At 66.2% G+C, this 3,529-nt stretch overlaps 2 protein-coding genes across 2 annotated transcripts in view; both read right to left on the bottom strand.

Annotated features, from left to right (window-relative positions):
• TRIM54 (tripartite motif containing 54) overlaps positions 1-671 on the bottom strand; it is a 3,520-nt gene extending 2,849 nt beyond the window's left edge. The window contains exon 1 of the mRNA XM_015615857.3: positions 410-671. Coding sequence (XP_015471343.1) covers positions 410-577 — 168 coding nt within the window. The 5' untranslated portion in view covers positions 578-671. The remainder of the gene's footprint in view (positions 1-409) is intronic.
• Positions 672-1,520: 849 nt separating this feature from the next.
• Positions 1,521-3,529, bottom strand: part of DNAJC5G (DnaJ heat shock protein family (Hsp40) member C5 gamma) — a 3,474-nt gene continuing 1,465 nt past the window's right edge. The window contains exons 2-5 of the mRNA XM_015615865.1: positions 3,441-3,523; positions 2,978-3,191; positions 2,660-2,813; positions 1,521-2,134 (exon numbers count right to left, since the gene is read on the bottom strand). Of these exons, the coding sequence (XP_015471351.1) occupies positions 2,055-2,134; positions 2,660-2,813; positions 2,978-3,191; positions 3,441-3,523 (531 nt within the window). The 3' untranslated portion in view covers positions 1,521-2,054. The remainder of the gene's footprint in view (positions 2,135-2,659; positions 2,814-2,977; positions 3,192-3,440; positions 3,524-3,529) is intronic.

The raw sequence follows: 3,529 nt of genomic DNA, 5'->3' as shown, positions 1-3,529 counted from the left end.
ACCCCCGGCACCCCGGCAACTCCCGTCCCCACGGATCTGCGCCCCACAGCCCCCGGGCACGGACCCGGGCACGGAGACAGAGGTGGAGACGGGCAAGAGCACGGACACAGGTGTGGACACAAACAAGGGCACGTACACGGCCCTTTTCACCGGGCCCGTTCACCATCCCCGGCAGCCGGGAGCAGCACCGAGCGCAGCCCGGCCCGCCGGCTGATCCCACAGCCGGGATTCCCGGTGCCAGGGCCACACCAGGCCCCGGCTGTGAAGAGGACCCCGGTGTTCCCAGTGCCGCCTGCCCCTCCGCCTCGCTGGCCGGGGATCCCGGGATAACGGGGCCACCCCCCGCCGGAGTGGGGTCCAAAGGATGGAATTCCCGGTGCCTCCCCCCGGCCCCACCGGCGGGTCCCACCTGGAAAACGTCGTTGGCGCACTTGCGGCAGAGGTTGTGCTGGCAGGGCAGGATGACCACAGGTTTGGAGAACATCTCCAGGCAGATGGGGCAGATGAGCTGCTTCTCAAGGCTCTCCATGCTCCTCGCCTCCGCCAGAAGCGGCTTCAGCCCCACGGCGAAGTTCATGGCCGCGGTCCCGGCCCGGCCCGGCCCGACCCGGCTCTGTCCCGCGGCTCCGCTCCGGCCGCCCGGTGCCCGCTTTGTTTCGGCCCCGGCTCCGGCCCCGCCGCTAATTTTAGCGGCCCCCGCCCCGCCAGCCGCAGCTGTCGGCGGCGTCGGGTGACACTGAGTCACCATTCCTGCCCACCCCTGGGCACCGGCTGGTCCCGGGACCGGCTGATTCCCTGCGACCGAGTTTCGGGACCCGCCGATCGCTGCCCGGAGAGGAGGAGCGGCCGAGGTTCCGGGGGAGCAGGGCTGGCAGTCGTGTTCCAGAGGAGCGTGTGCTTCCCTCTGGAAGCAGCGGGGCTGCGGGAGGCTGGGGTCCCCCAGACCCCACAGCCCCAGCCCAGTGCCACCCCCCCGAACAGCAGGGTGCAGGGGCTGGTGCCAGGACACCCCCATCCTCACTCACCCTGCCACCCTGTCTATATTTAGGGAGTGAGGCAGAGCCCATGCAGCTGCAGGCAGAGGCGGTGACCAGAGACAGAAGAAAGGGCAGGCGGCTCACTGCGTCCCCCTCGGTGTCATCCCTGCCAGTCCCGGCCCTGCGCAGAGCCACGGCTCCCAGAGAGCAGGGCAGGAGCAGGGGTGGGGCTGGGCAGTGGGGCTGGGCAGTGGGGCTGGGCATTGAGGAGCAGGGCTCCAGGGCTGCAGCAGCAAGGAGTGGGAAGAGCAGAGCCTGTGGGAGGCAGCAGCAGAGGACAGAGTGGGTGACAGTAAACGAGTGACATTCACTCCACTTGACATGACCACTCCACACAGGACAGTGCCTACTCCACACCCCAGTCAGCCCACCACCCTGCAGGATCCATGGGCACAGCCCCCAGCACGGACAACAGCAGGCAGAGGCACATCCTGCTGCCGAGTGTTCCAGCAGCCCTGGACAGAGCCCAGGCACACACACACACCCCTCCCATCAGCCTTTAATGGTGCCCACAAAAACCCAGACAAGCTCTGCCAGAGGGCAGAGGAAAGGGGTACAGATCGAAGCACCCCAACCCCACAGCAGCGTTTGGCAGCCAGCAGCCATCGGGAGGGTTCACGAGGGGCAGCGGGCTCAGCCCAGCCCCAGAGGTTACAGTGCTAATGGTCTTGGACGCGCTCGGCTCCCTCGCGCGAGCTGCGGAGCTCGGCCCGGAGCATCTCTGTTTGTGCCTGGTGCTCGGTGCCCGACATGGACACAGGCAAGGCACTAAGGGGGGCCACAGCAGCACGGGCTCCAGGCCACTGCCACCACCAGTGCTGGGACACAGGGGCATTGCCCTGGAGCTCAAGCAGGGGCCCGGGAGCCTGTGCATTGATGCTGGCCAAATTAACCTGAGATTCTATCCCTCCCGAGGCTGATGAGCCTGGGGGGCGGGACCATGGTCCCAGAAAGTGACAGTCCTAAAAGAGAACTCCTGTCCCGAGTCCTGGGGGAGTCGGCGGGATGGGACCAGCCTCAGGCATCACTCCTGGTGCTGGCTGGCAGTGGCTCCGTGCCGGCAGGCGGGGGCTGTGCTACAACAGGGATCTGATGATCTGGAAAGGAAGAGCTGCGGATCAGTGGCTCAGCCCCATCCTGCCAGTGAGCAGCAATCTCAAAACATCCCCGCAAGGGCTCCCACAGCCCTGGCCAGTGCAGAGCCGTGTGGGAGTGCCCCGACACCACAGAAATCTGCAGGAGTCACTCAGCCCCACTGACCCCAGTATGGCCAGTGCCAGGGAACAGAGCCGGCCCGGAGCACAGCCGCTCTTCCCGTGCTCTGAACCCCAAAGGACACCCGCCCAAGGGTCTCTAAGCTTCAGGACTGTTCAGGGGGACTTTGTCCAAAGGGAAGGACAAGGTGTACCCATGGTCCATGCAGTGGCTCCCTCTGTCACTGTCACCAGCCCTGGCCCACAATGGAAACAGTGAGGGCTGGCTGGAAACAAGAGGTGCAGCTAAAACCAACCCAAGGCCTGAGCAGAACTCTGTCCCCACATAAGATGGGACATAGGGACACCCCAGAGGCCCCACAAAGCAAACATAGGTGCTCCTAGCTGCTGGCCTCCAGCCTGACTTACCGCTGTCCTCTGCGCCCATCTGTGCCTCCAGGTCCTTGGGGTCCACATACTTGTAGGACTCATCCTCCTTGGGTTGGCAGCACGTCCCACAGCAGAAGAAGCAGCAGCAGCAGCAGCAGCAGCAGGTGAGGGCACCGCAGCACAGCACCAGTGCCTGCATCAGGGGCAGACACACTGAGCTCACTCAAATCCCTGACCCATTCACACCAGTCCTGCAACCCCGCTCAAACCACCGCCAGGACAGCAAACCATTAAGCTCAGCTGACCCGCCAGTCCCATCACGTCAGCCCCACGGATGCCGGATGATGCCGGGCTCACCTGGAACCACCACTTGGACATGAGGAAGTAGTGCCGGACCGCATCATCCCCGAACTGCTCGGCCACGTAGAGGCCGAGGGAGCCGTACTGGTCATACAGGCGGCGCTTGTCCGCGTCGCTCAGCGTGGCGTGGGCGCTGTTGATCTCCTTGAACCGCTCGGCTGCCGCCGGGTCATCGGGGTTCTTGTCCGGGTGGTACTTGAGAGCCAGCTTCCTGCGGGGTGCAGCGGGGGGACCCCCAGCTCGGGTCACAGCCCCACTGCCCGGGACAGACCCAGACCCCCGGCACGGCACCAGGACCCCCGGCACGGGATTACGGCCTCGTTTCCGGGAACCGACCCTGACGGCCGGGACGGGACCGGGACCATCCGGACGAGATCCCGGCCGCGTTGGGAGGACGGACCCTCACGCCTGGGCTCCCAGGACGACCCCGCGGCCCCCGCCGGACCCCCCCCCCGCGTACCGATAGGCCTTCTTGATCTCCTCGGGGGAGCTGCCCTTCTGCAGCCCCAGCACCCGGTACAGGCTCTCCCCGACCCGGGACAGCTTCCG

This window comes from Parus major, unplaced genomic scaffold (genome assembly GCF_001522545.3).
Source record: "Parus major isolate Abel unplaced genomic scaffold, Parus_major1.1 Scaffold290, whole genome shotgun sequence".
Taxonomy (NCBI): domain Eukaryota; kingdom Metazoa; phylum Chordata; class Aves; order Passeriformes; family Paridae; genus Parus; species Parus major.
This window is presented reverse-complemented; position numbering and strand designations above follow the sequence as displayed.